Below are 21,526 nucleotides of genomic sequence, written 5' to 3'. Positions count from 1 at the left end.
CACTCGCATGTTGTTCCAAACCTGCATGACTTTCTTTTTTCTGCAAATATATCAGCATTTTTTGTCCATACAATGAAATTCAATGGGGTCCAGTGTTGTTTTAGACCCCGCTGACTTGCATTAAATGGGCAAAACATTCTTCAAAAGAAAACCTTCTTTTGCAGAAGAATGAATGTAATGAAAGTGATATATGTAAACAGTAAATATTGGTGCTACATTCACAGTGTCTTACACTGTAAGAGAAATGTTCATTAATTTTTTCAAATTAAAACGAGCACAAAAACACAAAACAAAAAACAGGGGATGTGAATTGATATGATTTACAGATGCTAAACTGCTAACTTGCTAACATTAGCCTGAAGTATTAGATACATGTTACAGGATAGATAGCCTAGAGAGGGCAGACACCTGTTAGGATTTATTTTTTTGCAATTGTATTTTGTGTTGCAGAAATAACACAATCTAGTGTAAGTGACATGTAAAGGCCAAGTATGGTAACCCATACTCAGAATTTGTTAGTGCACACATATTAGGAGTAGCAAGTAGTGAACTGCAAACCGTTGGTTAGGGTTTGGGTTTTAGGTTATAAATTGCCATCTCATGCCATTTATTTTACATTTTGGGAAATCTTTATAAAAGTCCACATTGTTATTGCAGATGAAATATAACACGGATTACAGGAAATAAATATTTTTTTATCAGGTTAAACTTTGATTAGTCACTCAAACCTTTATCTAAACCTCTCGCCGTCGGTCGCGCATATCCGCAATGTTTTGTAGGGTTTTTTTTAACACTTTTTACATGTGTTTGTATTTCCTCTTCCAAAGCGCAATGGGTTGTGGGCAGTGTTGGAGGTAACGCATTGCAAGTAACGTGCGTTACGTAATAATATTACTTTTCTGGAGTAACGGGTAAAGTAATACATTACTTTATAAATTTACACATTAATATTTGAGTTACTTTTTAATAAAAGTAAATAAAAATTCTTTCCATAAAAAGTAACTAAGTAACGCAATTAGTTACCTTTTTGGGGAGTAACTAAATATTGTAATGCATTACTTTTAAAAGTAACTTTCCCCAACACTGGTTGTGGGCAATATTAGCCTTTAGAGTGTGCACGGACACACACTTCGAAAATCGACAGGAAATAGTAGACCATCTACTTCTGGCATACACTTTTCAACATACTATGCTTTTGGACAACCTTATTTTAATCTTACACACTGTTTAGGATGGATAGTATGGACATTGATATGCAGGGCAGGTCAAGATGATCAGCTCAAGTTCAAAGTGAGCATCAGAATGGGGAACAAATGTGATTTATGTGACTTTGAACGTGGCATGGCTGGTGCCAGATGGGCTGTTCTGAGTATTTATGATCTACTGGGAATTTCATGCACAACCATCTTTGCGGTTTACAGAGAATGGTCAGAAAAACAGAAAATAACCAGTGAGCGGCAGTTCGGTGGGCGAAAATCACTTGTTGATGCCAGAGAAGATAACCAGATTGGTTCCAGCTGATAGAAAGGCAACAGTAACTCAAATAACTACTCGTTACAAACAAGGTCTACAGAAGAGCATCTCTGAACGCACGACACGTCAAGCTTGAAGCAGAACACAAACCAGTGTCACACCTGTCAGCTGAGAACAGGAAACTGAGGCTATAATTTGAACAGGCTCCCCAAAATTGGCCAATAGAAAACTGTAAAAATGTTGCCTGGTCTGATGATTCTCTATTTCTGCTGTGACAATCAGATGGTAGGGTCAGAATTTGGCATAAAAAACATTAAAAGAATGGATTCATCCTGCCTTGCATGAACCTTTCAGGCTGCTGTTGATGATGTAATGATGTTAACCATGTTTAAATGCCGTTTAAAAGAGTATTGTTGTTGATATGTTCATCCATTTATGACCACCGTGCCCATCTTCTGATGGCTACTTCCAGCAGGAAAATGCATCATGTCACAAAGCTAAAATCATCTTCAAATGGTTTCTTGAACATGACAATGAGTTCTCTGCTAAAATAGCCTCCACAATCACCAGATCTCAATCCAATAGAGCAGCTTTGATGGCACTGGGAGATTCACATCTCGGATGTGCGGCCAAAAAATCTGCAGCAACTGCATGATGCTATCATGTCAATATGGACCACAATCTCCAGGACCTTGTTGAATCTATGCCAAGAAGAATTAAGGCAGTTCTGAACGCAAAAGGGCTCCAACCCAAATACAAGCAAGGTGTATCTAATAAAGTGGCCAGTGAGTGTACAGTATGTATATATTATAGTAAAAAAAATTATATAAATTACATCACTTAAAACACACTAAATACAGCCCTTATGACAACTTTCCATTGGAACAACTAGTACCGCTCTCCCTACATATTTAGATTTTGTATGTTGATGTTTGTGCCGTGTATCTGCACAAATGTTTTGTAACCGATCACGTTCTTTCGAAGTGATGTTATTCATCTGCACAAGCAGCTCTAACTTGTTCAATATGCCACCTATATGTCAGTCAGCACAGCAGTGAAGCCCCTAAAAGGGTAAAGGATTAGTCCTCTTGTCAAACACAGTGTTCTTCTAACGTTATTCTCTGCAACGCATGCTTATTGCATCCACACTATCAGCATAGCACAGCCGCTGTTGGCCTTTGATGGATTCTGCATGCACTTGTGATCACACGAGGTGGAAGAAGAGCCTCAGCTCTGTGTGCTAGATGAAGCCCTCTAGCTTCTCTGTGGAGATCTACAAATGAGACGTCAGTCTCTTGGTCTGGTGCTCTCTTCATCTTCAAGACAAAGGCACTCTCAACCACGTCCTGTCTGCAGAGTCTCCAGTGTTAGAGTTTGGTTTCAGAATTAAAAAAAAAAGAAAGAAGATTTAAGATGCAAATGCTACCAAGCTGATCAGACAGAAGAACGCCATGCTTTAGTCTGTGCTTACACTGAGATCATCCAAATGGACTGAAAACTTGAGGCGAAGCCGCAAACCAGGACAAAAGTTGGAAAACCCAAAGACTGAGGCATCGAGAGGTTGTCACAAAGAGAAAGTTCAAGATACGTCAATGTCACATTTTAAAAAACAAGGACAAATTGCATATTAATACTTGTATCAGCAAATATATCGTGAATTAAGTTTTTTCCCTTAAAAAAGAACAGCATTTATTTGAAAAAGAAACATTTATCAATTTAATGCATCCTTGCTGAATAAAAGTATTAATTTCTTTCACAAAAAAGAAAGAAATCTCACTGACCCCAAACTTTTGAATGGTAGTATATTTTTGAATCAGTTATTAATTTAGCAATTGTGTGGCATTTTGCTCCTTAAATACCTTTATCTTGTTTTAAGGAAACAAGACACAAATACGGATTACGACATATGACATTATGACTGATTTATAAAAAAATCAGGCAGACGTACACATTATGACAGCTGTGAGAGGAAGGACTGTCAACTTAACCATGTCAAGCACAAATGTATTTGCCGGCTACACAATCTTGACCCTAAGTCAGTGACTTTCAAATGGAGGGCGTGATGAACAGCTAAAAATGTCTGGAAGCTGAATACCATCTGAAAATGTATCATCTCTCAAAATATTCGGAGGAAATGATAACAGATTGCGGTCAGCACAAGCTTTGATTAGGTACTCCTGGACATGCCCATTTGTAACTGCCCGGCGCAAAGCATTATGAACTGTGAAGGTGCTTTGACGGCATCTTCACCTCATACTCACATCCTGTGTGATTAATTTAATATTCAGAAAGCTGAACAACCCATTATCACAGGCCTTACACACTATAATTCATCTGCAAGAATACAACCCTGATTTTAACAAGAGAAAATCTCTTTGGCTGCTAGTTTATTCAGCTTTTGGTATGTTTGATTTGACGAATATTTGATAAATGCATTAATATGTAGTCTACATGTTTGGTTCCCATGTAACACTTGAGACTAAGTAAAGTATATTAAGATTAACAGGCTGCTCATATAAGTGGAAGCAGTGTTCAAGACTGCCTCCTAGTGAAGACAACACTGTCAGAGCAGAATATCCACCTCACGTGTCAAACAGGAATTAACAACCTCGGGTTTCAAAGGAAATCAATACAACTGCTAAAAAAAAAAAACACTAACCCCGGATACCTCTAAAAATACATTTAAAGGTCTGGGATGTAGCTGTTGTGCTGAAAGTCGAGTGGTTTGATCAAGCATGTGCCATTCATGGATATTTTAAAAAGAGGAGCTAAACTTTCATCTACAGCAAAAGAGGCACGTTTTCATGTCCACCTTCTTCAAAACACCTACATTGTCCAACCAAAACACAAAGCTCATTTACTTTCAGCACTCCATTCGAATATCTATAACAGGGATGAGTCACACGCCGAAAACATTCTCTGTTCTGCCCTACAAAGGCAAAAGACAGTTCATTTTTGGTCGAAAATTAGTTATTAGATATTTTTGGAACATTCAAGATCTCCTTAAGAGTCAATTCTGTTGTTTTTTTCGAGAAAATAATGAGTTGTCTTAACAGTAACTTCCAAAAGCACAGGAGAAACCAAGGCAGAACACCGTAACACCAGTTACTGTTCTTCGCCTTTGTTTGGACTGCTCAAATTGAGTTATAGTACTCTGCCATTGTTTAGCTGTTGTTTAGAAGTTACAGTTCAGTTCTGGTGTTAATGCATTCTGCCTTTGTTTTACTGTCCATTAAAATTTGCTGCGTTTAAATTATGGTGTAGCCTGTGTCATACATCTGTCACTGAAGCACTTCTGACACATAGTTGAGTGGTTGTTTTTACTAATAGCATTTAAGGATGGCCCATTGTTCTCGAAGGAAAATGACAGTTGAGATGGCTTTGAAACGCAGACATCAAGGTCAAGTAACACAAAATATGCATTAGACAAACAAATTAGATAGATCGCAATCGACTTCATTTAATTAGGTAGCAGCCTATAGCATAAGTAGGCTAGTCAGCTATAAGAATAGGCTACCAAACTGCTCTATATAACAAAGCAATTGTAAATCATCTAAAATAAATTCCATGATCCCTAGATTTTAAACAGGTGTTAATATAATGATTTTGTAAATGGTGATCAGCAACCAAATATTGATAATTTGGAGGTTACTTGAATTCGCCTTGGTGTGACTTCTAACTTTTTACAGACAATACAAAGGCAGAGAACAGTAACTTTAAAATAGTGGGCAAAGGTCAAGTTTGAGCCCAAAGATTTTTTTATGTAGATAATTTTCATTACTAAAACATCTAATTGCCAGATTTCCAGTGTCCTACCTATAATTAATTTGTCTGGACAAAAATAAATCTTTAAAGTCCTTTTTCTCAGTTCCACACTCTAGCGAGTTAAGGTCTTTTGCCTTTGTAGGGCAGTGTTGTGTTCAAGGTTTGGCTTATTTCAGAAAAGTGACAAAAGGTAAAAATAGACTTCATCTAAGAATGACAAATGCCCTGCGAAGTGCCTGAACGACCTCGAGTCGCGGTGAAAGGGAGACGTTTGACACTCGCATGGACGTGTGCCCAAGCAAATGAGCCGTTGAAAACGCTCCTGACTTTTGACGTGAGTGGCCCAATGGCTGATGGATTTGGCTGAAAGACTGCTGGAGTGAAGAGGTGTGTCAAGGTGTTTCTGTTGCAGCATGACTCACATGTGAGGCCTACGAGAGCCACGCGGATGCTGAGGTCCACCATCACCGTCCACCTGGGACCGCAACGCGCCACTGCCGGCGGGATCAGGATTTCTGCTGACACGTAGAACTGCAGCGCGTAGGTGATGTAGATCCCGAAAGAGTAAAGCAGCTTCACGACCTGATATAACCTACAGAACAGACACACATTACATGCATTTCTTATTTCTGCAGACATTTATGTCAAACTACCGTTCAAAAGTTTAAGGTCAGTATGATTTTTTGAAAAATCAAGCTTTTGAAAGAAGTCTCTTATGCTCACCAAGCTGCATTTATTTGATTAAAAAAATACAGCAATGTTTTGAATATTATTACAATTTGTATATATTTTAAAATGTATTTTATTCCTGTGATGGCAAAGCTACATTTTCAGCATCATTCCTCCAGTCTTCAGCGTCACATGATCCTTCAGAAATCATTATAATATGATGATTTGCTGCTCAAGAGACATTTCTTTGTGAATATGGGTAATGGATATGAGCATGATAGTAATGCATTAATAAAATGATTAGACTAACTAATGCTCAACCTAGAAACCCTGAAGTCTTGTATAATTTCAGTTCATATGATTTGTTTTCCTCATCATCGACAAAATCTAAATAAAAAAGTGGGACTAGAAGATAATACACATTAAAGATTCTCTGGCACTCACCAACACAACGGTAAATTTAATGTGATGCTGCCCCGAATTTTCTCTCCAAAGCCGATGTAGCCGATGGTGCCCAGGGAGATGTAGAGGGTGGTGACGATGCCCATGCCAAGATACAGAACCATGGGGAACTTTCTGGGATTCTGCATCTTATTCTCAAGTGGTAGCACCTGTAAATGATGAAGATCGAGAGCGACATCTTTTTGAATTCAACTTATTTTCACCTGAATAATACTTCTTTGGTGACAAACGAAATATCAGAGCAAAAGAAAAACTTACAACTCCAATTCCCTCAAAGGCGAATATTGCCGTTCCAAAGAAGAGAGGATAGTCAACTGCCCGTCCTGCCAGCGGGAGGTTGATGGGGTATGGGATATTCTGACGATGCAAAAAAGAAAAACATGTCTGTCAGTCTGTGACATTGAGGACATTTCAAAAAGGTTTATATGAATATAAAGAGAGGTCCAAAAGCCTGAGACCAAGAAAATGCTGCTGGTTTGCATTCTCCAATTCATTGAAATTTCTTTTCAATTATAATCAAGCATACTTATAAAAATAACTTGTTCGATAGTGTATATAAGTATATTATGCTCACCAAAGCTAGATTTTTGGATCAAAAATACAGTAATATTTCAACTACCTCTTCTCTATTTACATATATATTAAAAATGTAATTTATTCCTTTGATGGCAAAGCTGAATTTTCACCATCATTACTTATTACTATCAATGTTAAAAACAGTTATCATGCTTCATTTATCTGTGATACTTTTTTTCAGGATTTTTTTATAAATAGAAAGTCCAAAAGAACATAATTTACAGTTATATTTGAAATCAAAATATGTTGCAACATTATAAATGTATTTACCGTTGCTTTTGATCAATGTAATGCATCATTGCTGAATCAAAGTTTTTTTTTTCCAATTTAATTGAACAAATATATGGTTATTAGTTAAATAGTTATTATCTTAAATATTTCTTATTAATTTATCTTAAATATGTCTTATGAATTAATTATTAATTATAACTCAAATTTGGGTTTAAAACTGTTAAAATCTCTGACCACAGTAAATGATAATATGATTTAGATTTACAAAGTCTCATACTTTTGTATAAACCAGGAGTATAAATAAATTGAACTGTATAAATCAGACTGATTCTAAATAATGTTTTAGAGCATAAATGTTATGCAAATAAAATCATGATGGTAAACCACTAAATTTCCAGTGATCTTATGATGTGCTGTTCAGGTTCAAGATGCATTTAGCAGAACAAATGATTGGATTTGTGTCCTTTTTGCAGCCCTGTAAGCATTCTTGAAACCCTTGACTCTTCACAAAAAAATAATAATTTGTGAACAACAAACCAATTTGCAATTTTCAGCCATGCAACTTCCTCTTGCTGTTTCCACCAAGACAAACTTTCTTCCCTCACTGAGAAATTGTGTTACCCACTTCCTCGTTTCTCAGCGGCTGCCTTGCCAATTACAGGTGGGGGGTCTGATTTAAAGCATTTAAAGCTGTTCAATAGGAAATGGGCTCTGAAAAACAATCCTGAAACCTGACATATAGACTTAACTCTACATCCATAACACCTGAGACTGAATCAGCATCCCAGGGGAGAAGGCTTGGTCCTGAAAATTGCTTGGAGCAGAGGATCTATTGTATTATTTCAAGTGTTTTCAATTACTATGTGGTAACATGTAAATTAATCATTTGATACAATACACTTGCAGTAACACGGAAAACATCTATGTAACACAATTTGAAACAGTAACTCACATATTTTGTTGTAAATATGAAGTAGTGTTACTTTACTAGTTACATGAACATCTGATTACGTAAATCACATTCCTAGTAAAGTAACATTACTTTTAAATTTACAACAAAATATCGGAGTTACTTTTTTTAAGTTACTTTGCTTTCCCATTTATTGTATCTACTGCAGGCATGAATTTGCATTTCCTAAAGTCTTTTGGTTTGAAAAGGCCTTTACATTTGCCAAAAATAGAACTTTTTAAAAAACAAACAAGGAAGTCTAGCCCAGGTGAGAAAAGTAACACAAATACAGTAACATTACTTTCTATAAAAAGTAACTAAGTAATGCAATTAGTTACTTTTCTAATGGGGTAACAACACGATATTGTAGTTAACATGTAGTTAATTATTACTTCACAGTACTTAAATGTATAGTTACACTGTAACACATCAGACACTGTAAAATAAAGTGAAGCAGTGTTTTGCAATTCATAAACACCATAAGTACATTGTATCTAAAAAAATGTATGATGTAAGTACATAGTAGCTAAGGACAACTAACATAAAGTGTGACAAGACTTTTTAAAAAATTGTTTGCCTGAGCTATAAATTATAGCTGAGCTATAAATTATAGTGGATTAATACTTTGTTATATAATGCAATTAGATTCCTATATAGTGTGGCTTAAGTGTTCAAATATTTTTTGGACTGCTCAGTTGTATTGTGGGCTGATATATCATATATGGCACTATTTACAATAAATAATGAAGCAATGTATGCAAAAAAGATACACTTTCAACATATTTTGTGCACTCTGGAGTGTGTGTTGCATGTTTAATGTGTCTTACCGTCAGACAGTAGTAGTATATGAGGACCAGGCTGACACACATGGAAATGTTTGCTACAAACGACAGAGGAGCCAAGTACTTGAGGTTGCGTATAAACACCAACACGATGATAAAGGGAAGGAAGAAGAGCATGTAGAGGCGAGAGTCGTAGCTGGGGACAGTCACTGCTGTCTCATTGTTGTGACAGTTCACTGTTGTCGCATTGGCAGTCTCAACCACCTACAAGGAAAGATTACTTTATGGCAATAACAATATAACAGATTGTACTGAGATAATTTTCACTAGTAGGTTCAAAATTAAAGAAAGGAATCTTTTTGTTGGGGAGAAGCAAACCCAGGTTGTTTAGCCAAATGAAGTGAAAGGCAATGCTGTCCTCTTGTGGTGAAAACAAAATCGGTCACAGCATTTTTTTGACGCATTTACATTTTATACATTTGGCTGAAGCTTTTATCCAAATAGACAATCCATTAAGGGAAATATTTTTAGCAGTTTATACATTCTACGCAAAAAAACAGTGACTTTGGCATCTAACATCACTGTTCAACCAATTGGCCTACAGAAATATTTAATAATATGATAGTAAAGGAAATTATGCCATGTGATTTTAAAGTGTATTATTTTATTGTGAACAAAAAAACTCTTAAAAAAAATGTCTCTTCTTCTGTATTTAAAGATCTCTCACCTGTTTGACATTGTCACTGAGGAACACAAAGTACACGCAGCAGAAGCCCAGCTGGGTTATGTTGAGGAACATATTTACCACACGCCTGAAAGCCGAAAAACAAAACAAATCATTATGTTCAGGGACAGGTCTAACTATTTTTTGGTAATTTTTAGTAATCTAAATGTCACAAGTTTATTTAGACAAGCACACCAGTAAGCACACACACACTACTGTTCAAACGTTTGGGGTCAGCAAGATTTCCTTTTTTTTTTCTTCCTTTTTGTGACAGAAATGAATACTTTTATTAATGAAGGATTGCATACAATTTATCAAAAGTGACAGTAAAGACATTTATAATGTTATTTAAAAATGATGTTCTTTTGAACTGTCTATTCATCAAAAATTAATAAATAAATAAATAAATAACGGTTTTCACAAAAATATTAAGCAGCACTTGTTTTCAGAATCGATAATAATAGTTTTTTGATTAGCAAATCAAGCCAATTACAATGATTCCAGAAGAATCATGTGACACTGAAGACTGGAGTAATGATGCTGAAAATTCAGCTTGTGTAGAATGTTCAAATAGAAAACTGTTGTTTTAATAATTTAAAATAATATTACGGGGGGTTTTTTGGGCTGGTTGGGGGGATAAAAGGAGCCTTGGTGAGCATAAGATACTTCTTCCATAAACATTTTTAAAAATCTTACTGACTCCAACCATTTGAACAGTAGTTTAAGATTACTATATACTGTATGCTATAATGTGCAAGATGTGAAACCGTGACGTTGCTCATAAACCATAGCTGAAAGAGTCACAAGTGACAAGTGGTCAAAGATTATGGTGAGAACAGCACAAACTGCACGTCAACTTTAACCGACTACTAAATTTAAAATAAAACTGCCTAGTAAGCACCGAAACAAAGCCGTTCAGTTACCTTCCCCACAAAGAGTGTCTGCTCAGCCATGGCACGTTCTCCATGCCATGCTCCACTGCATCTCCATAGGAAAGAAAGGGCTTGCCCATCCTAAATACAGACAATATTTCATTTAGAAAAAAAAGTGTCATTTCAGTCAATTGCATGACTAAAAAAAATATATATATATTTTTTAAATATTTTACTTAAAATGTTCCTGAACAAACACCAAAATGTAATTATTAAACCATGGATTAATTAATTAATTAACTAATTAGGCTCATGAATTCAAGCGACAGCCCTATATATACAGTACCTAGCGTAAGTGAACACACCCATGCTAAAGTTGACTAAAAAGAGGAATAAAAAAAATCATCTTTTGGAAATTGATTTTAATGCCTTAATTTAAAAAATAAGGAAAAATCCAAACTTTAAGGACACCAATTTTCTTTTTGAATGAATAATGTATCGTAAATAATTAAATGCTATTTAGACAGGTTGCATAAGTCACAGGTTGCATTAGTCAGGACACCCCCATGTAAAATACCCATAGAGGCAGGCAGATTTTTATTTTTAAAGGCCAGTTATTTTATGGATCCAGGATACTATGCATCCTGATAAAGTTACCTTGGCCTTTGGAATTAAATTAGCCCCACATCATCACATACCCTTCACCATACCTAGAGATTGGCATGGGACACTTTCCATAAGATCATCTCTCAATGCAAATCAAACCAGCTATTAGCCAAACTGGGATAGTTCACCCCAAAATGAAATGTCATCATTTACTCAACCTTAAGTTGTTCCAAACCTGTTTTTTTTTCTTTCTTCTTTTGAACACAACGGAAGATATTTTGGAGAATGTTGGTAACCAAATAGTTGACGGTAGCCATTGACTTCCATAGTAGGAAACAAAAATATATGGAAGTCAATAACTACCGTCAACTGTAAGGATTTACATTTTTTTGGGTGAACTATCCCTTTAACACTGACTATATGAAGCTTTAAAAAATATCTAACTCTTTGGCCAGATGCAAATGATAAAGCAGACAAAACTAAATTCAAATTCACCATGGCATAATAATACAAAAAAGGGTGTTGTGTGTCAAAAATCCTGTCAAGAACATGAGGGGCAGTACTTCTAAAATCATTCAAGCTGTTTATTCTTACTTTACACTTAGATGATGTGCACATTTCACAAGGAGGTTCATGCAATGTATAGCCACTATTCCCATGGCCAGAAGACTTAAAGGCCCCACCTGCAACATAACAAGAGACCGAGAACATCAACCCAATGATAAAGCTTGTTTAACTTGCAAACTGTCACCCCGCTTTTTGAACATAAATGGACTATACAAACTTAACTGGTAAAGTATGAGTACAATTTAAAATAACTCTGTTCTTTTTTAATATATTTTAAAATGTCATTTATTCCTGTGATGGCAAAACTGAATTTTCAGCATCATTACTCCAGTCTTCAGCGTCACATGATCCTTCAGAAATCATTCTAATATGATGATTTGGTGCTCAAGAAACATTTCTTATTATTATCAGTGTTGAACACAAAATTTGCATTAGAGGGCTGCATTGGGATTGAACTCCTGCGGGACCAAATGCAAATCTTGCGGGAGCGGGGCGGTTTTACCTTTCCAGCAGGCGGTCAAAAAAATAACCCCACGATGTTGCCGTGTAACAAGAAAGGAGTCAACAAATGAGGCTAGGTCAAGTGATTCATTAATTCATTAATATGCGAATGGACAGCCATTGAATGGAATACAATTCTGCTTTTGTGGTTATAGACCAAAGAAGGGCAAACAACATTAGAACACCAGGGTGAATTCATTTTTGTTTTAGGGTAAACTATCCTGTTTTGTTTTCGATGTGTGCGCATGTGTGTTGTTACGCATGTTTAAATGTGTTTTTGGGCTTCACTAGCCTTATAGTTGTTTTAACGGTTGATAGAATTAAAAAAATGAAAAAACTGTACGGATTTGTTTGTCATGTGTGGTTTTGTGTCTGCTGTTCTGAACGTTTAGCATATATTCCTAAAGTTTGTGTAATTTTTTCAGTTTCTACAAGCTGCAACATTGCAGGAGCGGGCGGTAATGGTCAGAAAAAAAAGAAAAAAGAAAAAGAAACAGTCCCACACAGGGCTCTAATGTGCACTCTCTTTCGTTTCTGCATATTTACAACACTTCTTAACATTTAACTGGTTAGGTTTGTGCATCCCCACTACGCAGTCTAGAGAACAATTTGGGAGGAAAGGTTTTGTAAGATAAGGAATAGTAATGTTGTGGTGCAACTACACGAAGCATCCCTAAAAATACAACTGACAAAAAGGTCAAAGTGTGATATTCGTCTGGCAGGAGGCATTCTTCCTGGGTGTGGCTACACATCTGTGTCATCTTTAATTTGGTGGAAACACTGTCAGAGCGTGTCTTGTTGTCCCTGTGTCCTCAGCTGATGCTGAGAGAGGTTACAGTGCTCTTCAGAGGCTGTTAACATGGCTCCTAAACTTCGTTTGTGCTATGGACATGAATGAGGCACTAAACTATGCAGATCGATGAGGGTGCGGTATTATTTTTTTTTAAAGTCATGATTGATTGGTGCATAAAATTAAAGAGAAAAAATATATATTCAAAAATAAATAGAATTGACATATTACTCTTCAAAAGTTCGAGGTCAGTACAATTAACATATAAATTAATACTTTTATTCAGAATGAAGGACATTAAATTGATAAAATATTTACAGTAAAGATATTTATAATGTTACAAAATATTTCTATTCAAATAAACTCTTATTTTGAACTTTCTATTCATCAAAGTATCCTGAAAAAAGATGAAGAGGTACTGAAACTGTTTTCAACATTGATAATAATAAGAAATGTTTCTTGTGCATCAAATCAGCATATTAGAATGATTTCTGAAGGATCATGTGACACAGTAATGATGCTGGAAATGTAGCTTTTCATCACAGGAATAAATTACATTTTAAAATATATTAAAATAGAAAACTGTTGTTTTAATAATTTCACAAAATTACATAAATAATAAATGGAGATAAATGGAGCCTTGGTGAGCATAAGAGACTTCTTCATTATAGCACATTAATAATACATTAAAACACTAAATTGTAATAATATTTCACAAAGTTGCAGTTTTACTGTATTGTTGAGCAAAGAGCATAAAATACTTCAAATTCTCTAATAAAAACATCAGAAATCTTACTGACACAATTTTTTTTGAATGGTAGAGTACATCGAGGTAGGAAAACAAAAATCTTGAAACCAGAATATGAATTATTAAAGTATTAAAAACGTGATAATTAAAAATAAATGTTATAATTCTAGTCTTTTTTCCCCTTAAACTCTGTAAAAAGCCAGCATTTTTATTTTAAATATAATTCAGTATTTTATTCATGCCAGTGACACAAAAATTGCATAGAAGTCGCACTGATCACAAATACAGTATTTAGGATGGATTTGCTGTAGTAGTAACACTAACTGTAACCATGTTTTTTTCTCAGAAATGTGGTATATTCATATTAAATGCAAATATATTAATATGGTCAGGTATAATGTATTAAATGTATAAGAGGAATGAAGAAATATTACAGTAATTTATATGGCATTTCTATTTTTTGCATTTATATTTATACTAAATGTGCTTAGGTTTCTGTTCCTCATAACAAATACCATAGTTTATAGAAACAATATTATTTTTTTTTTGCTATACACCCTATACTACCACATGACCAGATCTCAGTCAGTGGGAGCAAAATGACATCTCACAAAAATGCTGTTCTCTAACCAGAAGGCTGTGCACACATGTACAACGACGGGAAGTTCTTAAATTACACTCAGTCAAAACACTTATGAGAACCAATAGATAAATGAAAATGAAAGGCTGACATGATGTTGACATGGATCATGTTCAGATAAGGACATACAACAACTGTCACAATGAGGATACAAGATAAACCAGAACAGTTAAAAATCAAACCGCAACATCATAATGCATTAATCTCCAAATTAAATGTTCTGTCCTACCACGAGTCCCGCATTCTTGACAGCCAGAGGCAATCCGAGCAGTCCCGTGCCAATATTTCCCTTTAGTAAATGAATTATGGTCTGAAAAAAACTGAAAAAAGTAAAACAATTACAATAGGTAAATGAACATAAAAGTTTTAATAGGCGAAGATCACAGTAATTACGAGGATCCTGTTCTTCCTCCGATCCGTTCATATTCTGTCTGCCGTGGGGAACCAGGAGAGCGGATGGGCTCATCTTCAGTCGGGCTCTCGGCTCTTCCAGAAAAACCTGGGACTAGGACCAGCACACAGATATAGCTTTCATATAATATTAAACATTGAATAGAAAAAACACATACACCACTGTTCAAATTAAGTTTGGCGTTGGCAAGATTTTGTTATATTTTTGAAAGAGGTCTCTTATGACTGCCTATTTATTTGATCAAAAACACAGTAAAAGCAGTAATAATTTGTGAAATATTATTACCATTTAAAATAACCGTTTTTGGTTTTAATGCATTTTTGAAATGTAATTTATTCCTGTGATGGCAAAGCTGAATTTTCAGCATCATAACTCCAGTCTTCAGTGTCACATGATCCTTCAGAAATCATTCTAATATTCTGATTTGACATTTCTTATTATCATCAACATTGAAAGCAGATGTGCTGCTTAATCGTTTTTGTGGAAACCGCGATACGCTGTTTTTGAGGATACTTTAATGAATAGAAAGCTCAAAAAACAGCATTTATTTGAATTAAAAATCTTTTGTAACATTCTAAATGTCTTTACCGTCACTTTTGACCAATTTAATGCATCCTTACAAAATAAAAGTATTCATTTCTTCACAAAAACTTCAAACTTTTTGAACAGTAGTGTATGTTGTTCCTTCATTTATAACATCATCTTTCACTAAGCTTATCAAAAAAAAAAAAAAAACAGTCACAATATGGGTTCCATATTGCAAAGGAAATTGGTTTACCATTCTGATAGTTGATATCAGAGGCCATGTTTGCTTTGGTAGGCTGTAATTTGCCACTGATAGCTTCACTGATCAAAAGCTTCCCTGCAGACAAATGAACAGAGTTAATAGCCCTCCTAGAACACACGCATGACGCACACAGTGCCCTTTCTGTGTCATCTCTTAGGGCTGAAGACAATATGAGGATTTCAAACATGCAAAATGACTATGCAATCAACATTAGTCATATCTGACACTTTAATGTAGCAGTGAGAATTTCACACAGCAGCTCAAATGAACTACTGCATCATTTGCAGCCACAATCTGTATTATTATGCATGTAGAGAAAATGATGAGGAAAGAATTATTAATGCGTTGTCTAATTGTCAGATATCAAAATGATTCAACCACCATTGCAAATCAGGTTCACTGGCAAAATTTACAGACTTTCAGCAGTTTGAAATGAACCAATCAAACAAAAGTAATTGAAATGGCTCAACACAACAAATGTGTTTTGGTGCATGGTTTTCCCAAATTCATCTGAAAATGCAACTTTTAATGTCTTTTGCAGACCCCTTCATTTCAAGAATCTGTAGTATTTAGTAGAACACCCTTTTGCTGTTATGACCTACTGGAAACGAGATGTATAACCAGACACAAGCTTCTGGCAGCGTTTCTGAGGAGTTTTAGCCCATTTCTCATGAGCAATTGCCTCCAGTTCACTAATATTCTTGGGTTTGCGTGCTGAAACCGCCTTCTTCAAATCCCACAAGAGATCTTCTATGGGGTTCATGTCAGGTGACTGTGATGTCCACGATAGAATCTTCCAGGACTTCTTCTGCAACCAAGTCTTGGTGGAATTTGAGGTATGTTTTGGGATCATTGTCCTGCTGGAAGGTCCAATGATCCCAAGCTTCAGCTTCCTCACTGATGGCATGACATTTTCTCCTAGGATTTCCTGAAACTTCAATGAATCCATCTTGCTTTCACACGCTGCAGGTTTCCAGTGCCAGAGGATGCAAATCAGCCCCAGAGCATCACTGAGCCCACCATGTTTAACTGTAGACAGTGTTCTTTTCAGCATATGCTTCATTCTCCTTTCTCCAGCTGATCTATAGGGCCGAAAAGTTTCAGTTTTGTTTCATCGCTCCGCAGAACAGAATTCCAAAAATGTCGGTGGCTTATTTATATGATTTTGGCCAAATTGGAGCAGACTTTTCTTGTACTTTTGGGTCGTTAGTTGTGAACGTCTTGGATTTCTGTCATGGAAACCGCATGCGTTTAGTACGTGCCTTACTGTGCAAGATGAAACCTCAGTGTCTGTTACCACCAAGTCTTGCTTCAGGTCTTTTGCAGTCACTCAAGGGTTTTTCTCAACCTGCTTTCTCTGAAATCTGGTTGCAGCCTGGATAGCTTACTTCTTCTGTCCCGTCCAAGTAGTGTAACCACTGTTCCTTTAACTTTGAACTAGCAACCTATGCTTCCAAAGGTGTCTCTAGGAACATTTAGTGCCTTCGCTATCTTTTTGTATCCTGTGCCTTGTTTGTGAAGGGCGATGATATCTTCTCTTAACTTTTTGGACCATTCTTTTGACTTTTGCCATATTTCTAACATGCAGTCAAACGTGACACTCGACAAACCTAGCCAGTTCAGATATTTTGTTTGTTCTAGCTCAAGCAAACCTGGTGCAACTAATGAAGCCCTTGGATTAGTTGCATCAGGTGTGACTGAGACAACACCTGTTTAGCACATTTGCTCTGTTGTGAGGGATTTTTTCAGGGTTGAATAATTTTTAGACTGCAGAAGACATTAAAAGTTTCATTTTCAGGTACCCCTTGAAAAATGTGTTGTGTTGAGCTATTTCAATTACTTGTGTTTGATTTGTTCATTGCAAACAGCTGAAAGTCTGTAAATTTAAAACCTTTTTAAACAAATAAACCTGATTTGCAATGGGGGTTGAACAATTTTGATTTCATCTGTAGCACATAAAAGTGCTCTCTCTCTCCATTTTAAATAGGTTCTAGGCTATATATTTTTCTTCTTCTCGCTCTCTATATAGCCTAGTAGAGCCTACTTAAATATCAGAAGAAATATCTTCTGACACCATCAAAAGGCCATGTAATGAAGATATTAATACTCATGTTTGTGAAATACACCAGTTGTGTATGTCAGAAAGATGTCACAACTATTTGAAACTGTTCTAAACCACATATGTGGAAAGCATTTAGACAATTCAGCGAACTCATTCAGTCATGAAGTAAAAGCTGTAACTGAAATGATTAAACCACAAATGATAGACTCATAAAGCTCTTTTGCTACAGTTATCAGAGCATGAATACCACACATATGATAATGCAAAGCAGCTCTGTTCAGTGCTAATACACATCTAAAACCAATGATTGACTTTGGAGTGGCCTGTTCCCATTGACTCCTTTGTCTTGGTATGTAAAAGTCAAATCAATATGAAAACAGATCAATGGAAAAATAAAGCCTTTCATGACCATGCATTTCACTTGTTATTGAAGTAAATTTAATAGACAGGTTGCATAAAAAATTTACTCGAAATAGAAGTCATAATCAACAAAGTAAATCTAAGGGAACAACTTATAGCCACAGTTTTAGGATGTTAAAAGCAATACAAACATCAAGAAACCAGGGTTACAATCCTGTCTAAAATTTCAGAATTTTTCTGTCAAAACACATTGACATAGACTTGCAAAGTTGTATTAGTAATAATTGTAATACTTTACAACGACGTCCCATTAGTAAAATATATTAGCTACCATGAACTAAGAATGAGTTATATATTTTTCAAAGCATTTATTAATCTTTGTCAATGTTAGTTAGTAAAATATACTTGTTCATTGTTTGTTCGTTGTTAATTCACAGTGCATTAATATTACAAATAAATCGTTTGATTATAAAAAAAATGTATTAGTAAATGTTATGATTAACATTGACTAATATTAATAATAAATGTTGTAGAAGTCTTGTTAATTGTTAGTTTATGTTAACTAACATAGTTAACTAATGACACCTTATTTTAAAAAGTTACGGGAAGTATAACTAGGTCAATGTACTATAGCATAACGGTAACACTTTACAATAAGGTTCATTATTTACCTTAATTAACATTATCTAAGAATGAACAAAACTTCTACAGCATTTATTAATCTTAGTTAATATTAATTTCAACATTTACTAATGCATTATTAAAATATTTTTTTGTTAACATTAGTTAATGCACTGTGAACTAACATGAACAAACAATGAATAGCTGTATTTTATTAACTAACATTAACAAAGATTAACAAATACTGTACAACATTGCTCATTGTTAGTTCATGTTAACGTTAGTTAATACATTAACTAATGTTAAATGAACCTTATTGTAAAGTGTTACCAGCATAACCGCATTATAGTCTAAGTTACTAGGAAATACTAAGAAAGCACTCAATCTTGAAGTGTATTTTCATTTAATGTCTCCCTTTAACGTTAGAGCGTTCACGAGAGTAATCTGTAGTAAGTTAATAAAGTGTAATGCTTTCCAAAATAACCACTAATATGTCCTGAAGTTCCCGAAAGCCTTCAGCCTCTCAATGCTGTCACAACAGGAGTCTTGTCTCTTGTTTATGCTAATGTATAGCTACATACATGAGATGACAGACTTGGACTTACCGTAAGCACAGCTGAATGATATACACCTACTATATGAAGCTCACAAAGTCCATATCTGAACCCGGATATGCTATCAGCACAGACGCGAAGAGATGAGCAGACATGATCTGACCAGAATCTGCTGTCTGAATTGTTCTGCTATCTGCTGAGATCTGATTCTGCTGCGAAGCAAAGCGACGCCCGCGTCCTCCCACTGCCGCTGCTGTCACATGACCATCAATACGTGGCGGTCAGCTGATTTCACTTCTGCCTTACAGTCTATGGTACAGAACAAAACAACAAACATGAATAATGTTTCTTTTTTTGAAAGTAAAGAGTTTAACTCTTAAATTGTATCCACATACCATGTTGCGCCTTTGGCAAAATTAAAACGATCGTAAATTATGCTGAAACACTCACATTCGGTGTAATTAGCATTATTTATTTTGTATTTATAATTATTTTATTATTATTATTATTTTGTTTGCTAGTTTTATTATTATTATTATTATTATTATTATTATTATTATTATTATTATTATTATTATTATTATTATTATCCCTGCAGAGCGAGCGTCGAGCAAAAGGGATCATGTAAAATTATTTATTGTACGTTTTTAAAACGCTTGTACATTGTATGAAAAGTAACTCGTTGCCTCGTAACCGTAACACAAACATGATCTATTATAGAAGTGTCTCTCGCAACATGCGCCCTTTGAGTGGATATATGTACATTTAGTTGGTGTTTCAAATGAACGATTTTGGTAAAAAAATATTAGTAGTTTAGTGATAAGCCCTAAACTAAACAGCGCGTCATCATCTGTGCAGCAACAGACCCAGCAAAAGCGAGTCTGTAGACTTTTGAGCTGGCAGAGACAATCGGATCGATCATGACGGTAATTTCACATTTAATCAAAAATTGAACTCACAAAGATCAGTTTATATTTTGCTGCCATGTATCTGGATATTGTAAATCAGTTTTTTTTATAAGATAACTTCACAGACACTTAGCTTTGTAGCTAGCTTGTGATCCTCTCTTCGAATCTAATCAAAGATGTTTTCTTCTCTCACGGACAGACTCACGAGTTTTTTGTTGACATGACATGTGAGGGATGCTCTGGTGCAGTAACTCGAGTGCTTAAAAAACTGGGTAGGCATTTCAATATTTCATATTTCAAACAGTCTCCTGCTGAAATTCATTTTAACCGTGTGTATTAACCTGTCAAAGCTATTTAAGATATTTGTGAAAGTGAAACGACATTGGTTAAAAAAACATCATAAATGTAGCTTAATTTCCTTTTCTTTTCTTCTTTTTTAATTAGATGTGCCTGCCCCTTTAAGTATTTGTCATAGTTCATAGTACAGTTGTGTTTTTTTTAGCAGATGTCAAGTTTGACATTGATCTCCCCAATAAGAAGGTCTTCATTGAGTCAGACAAAGACACAGATGTTCTTCTGGAAACACTGAAAAAGACTGGGAAAACTGTTACCTACATCGGTCCAAAATGAAATATATATTAAAAAACTATAAGGTGAGAAGCAGCTGTCATTAATTGCAAAGTACTATTGATAGTACTCTATTTTGATTCGTTGAACCATGTTTTTATAGGTTAGAATCGAGCTGCTTTGAGGATTATGAAGTGGGGCTGTTCATCACACATCAGATAAATCATCACGTATCTTGGGGACCACTGAAGGAAATCTGTTCAGCAGAGCATCATGAAGTGCAGATACAAGGAAGATTTTTTGTCAGTTATAATAATGTTGAAATCTAACCATTTACAGTGTGGTTTTTTTCATGCCACACTTGTCTGCTTGGAATTGTTGTAAGTCCTCCAGATGATAATTCAAATAAAAATTCCTGTATTTACCTGGAGAAAAACTAAACTTTGTGAATGTTTGGTGTTTGTCTAAAACTAGTATAATTGAGAAGGAGATTCCCCCTTTTATGTAAAGCGCTTTGAGTGCTGAGAAAGCGCTATATAAATGTAAAAAAATATTATGAACTATTTTACTTTCATAGTTCTTATTAATATTTTGAATTAGTTTTTAATTTAAAATTTTTATTTTAGCCCTAAAACAGGTAACGTGTCGTGTACCACAGGATACGTATTCTTTAGTCTCTTGTAGGAGGCACGAGAACTAAATTTTCATCCAGTGCTGTTGTCAATATCATATAGTTCAGTATGTGGGTCATATGACTTGGTTCAAATTTTCTGTGCCCATTTTGCCAGTTTGACCTAAAGCCACCATGTCTGCCCATAGTGCTGGGCATTCTGACTTTGTATAAAGTAGGCGTATATTAATCTGACCTTGTTTCAGAAAAAAATAAAAATTATAATACAC

The 21,526-nt window shown here is 35.2% G+C and overlaps 2 protein-coding genes across 4 annotated transcripts in view; one reads left to right on the top strand and one right to left on the bottom strand.

The window, feature by feature from the left end:
* The window catches only part of slc36a1 (solute carrier family 36 member 1), a 38,702-nt gene extending 19,242 nt beyond the window's left edge, over positions 1–19,460 (bottom strand). Inside the window, exons 1-11 of one of the 2 annotated variants that reach the window (XM_077235967.1) lie at positions 19,203–19,460; positions 15,546–15,629; positions 14,749–14,860; positions 14,585–14,675; positions 11,704–11,792; positions 10,555–10,644; positions 9,635–9,719; positions 8,953–9,171; positions 6,628–6,726; positions 6,352–6,518; positions 5,661–5,830 (exon numbers count right to left, since the gene is read on the bottom strand). In XM_077235967.1, coding sequence (XP_077092082.1) covers positions 5,661–5,830; positions 6,352–6,518; positions 6,628–6,726; positions 8,953–9,171; positions 9,635–9,719; positions 10,555–10,644; positions 11,704–11,792; positions 14,585–14,675; positions 14,749–14,860; positions 15,546–15,573 — 1,150 coding nt within the window. In that variant the 5' untranslated portion in view covers positions 15,574–15,629; positions 19,203–19,460. Of the gene's footprint in view, positions 1–5,660; positions 5,831–6,351; positions 6,519–6,627; positions 6,727–8,952; positions 9,172–9,634; positions 9,720–10,554; positions 10,645–11,703; positions 11,793–14,584; positions 14,676–14,748; positions 14,861–15,545; positions 15,636–19,202 lie in introns of those variants that run through there. The other variant, XM_077235968.1, reaches the window with a different exon arrangement.
* Positions 19,461–19,949: 489 nt separating this feature from the next.
* On the top strand, positions 19,950–21,067 carry atox1 (antioxidant 1 copper chaperone). 2 transcript variants are annotated; one of them, XM_077235971.1, is made up of 4 exons: positions 19,950–20,077; positions 20,259–20,331; positions 20,562–20,712; positions 20,790–21,067. In XM_077235971.1, exons 1-3 carry the CDS (start codon positions 20,072–20,074, stop codon positions 20,687–20,689), a joined length of 207 nt encoding a protein of 68 aa, XP_077092086.1. In that variant the 5' UTR covers positions 19,950–20,071; the 3' UTR covers positions 20,690–20,712; positions 20,790–21,067. The 2 variants fall into 2 exon arrangements, with proteins under 2 accessions (XP_077092086.1, XP_077092087.1); XM_077235972.1 differs by having other exon boundaries at positions 20,565–20,712; positions 20,790–20,923.
* Positions 21,068–21,526: the final 459 nt, after the last annotated feature.

Source organism: Siphateles boraxobius, unplaced genomic scaffold, assembly GCF_051911475.1.
Source record: "Siphateles boraxobius isolate OS27281-9 unplaced genomic scaffold, OSU_SipBor_1 2, whole genome shotgun sequence".
NCBI classification, from domain to species: Eukaryota; Metazoa; Chordata; class Actinopteri; order Cypriniformes; family Leuciscidae; genus Siphateles; species Siphateles boraxobius.
Note: the sequence above shows the minus strand (reverse complement) of the source record. Positions and strands in the feature narration are given on the sequence as shown.

Coding starts and splice junctions, on each gene's coding strand:
- atox1 (XM_077235971.1), top strand. Junction 20,332..20,561: donor TCGAGTGCTTAAAAAACTGG/GTAGGCATTTCA, acceptor TGTTTTTTTTAG/CAGATGTCAAGTTTGACATT.